This window comes from Penaeus monodon, chromosome 24 (assembly GCF_015228065.2).
Source record: "Penaeus monodon isolate SGIC_2016 chromosome 24, NSTDA_Pmon_1, whole genome shotgun sequence".
Classification (NCBI taxonomy): Eukaryota; Metazoa; Arthropoda; class Malacostraca; order Decapoda; family Penaeidae; genus Penaeus; species Penaeus monodon.
The window spans coordinates 27,308,437-27,308,731 of record NC_051409.1 but is presented as its reverse complement, the minus strand read 5'-3'; the positions used below and the strand labels follow the sequence as shown (position 1 = coordinate 27,308,731).

Sequence of the window (295 nt, the reverse complement as noted above, 5' to 3'; positions counted from 1 at the left end):
CGACGCCAAAAGGCACCACAGACCTGCTGGTGCGGGGGATTCAGCGGCACCAGAGGGATGATTTCTCCCGCAGGAGGACACCCGCCCTCTAGTCTGAATGAGACGCTCTTGCTGACCTCGCGGGGCGTCTGGATCGGCGAGGCGAAGGTCACTCCACGCCTGCAGGGGGCGGGGGAGAAGGGGCGTGAAAAAGAAGTGCATTTAACAACTTCCCTGCAAAGTATAGAGTTAAAATACCTGACTCTTTCGTTACCTAAGTCACGATTTGACTCTAGCTATTTGTCTGCCTCTGTGT

At 55.6% G+C, this 295-nt stretch overlaps 1 protein-coding gene across 1 annotated transcript in view; it reads right to left on the bottom strand.

Annotated features, from left to right (window-relative positions):
- Window positions 1–295, bottom strand: part of LOC119588702 — a 103,718-nt gene that overhangs the window by 25,585 nt on the left and 77,838 nt on the right. Inside the window, 1 exon segment of the mRNA XM_037937340.1 lies at window positions 24–159. Coding sequence (XP_037793268.1) covers window positions 24–159 — 136 coding nt within the window.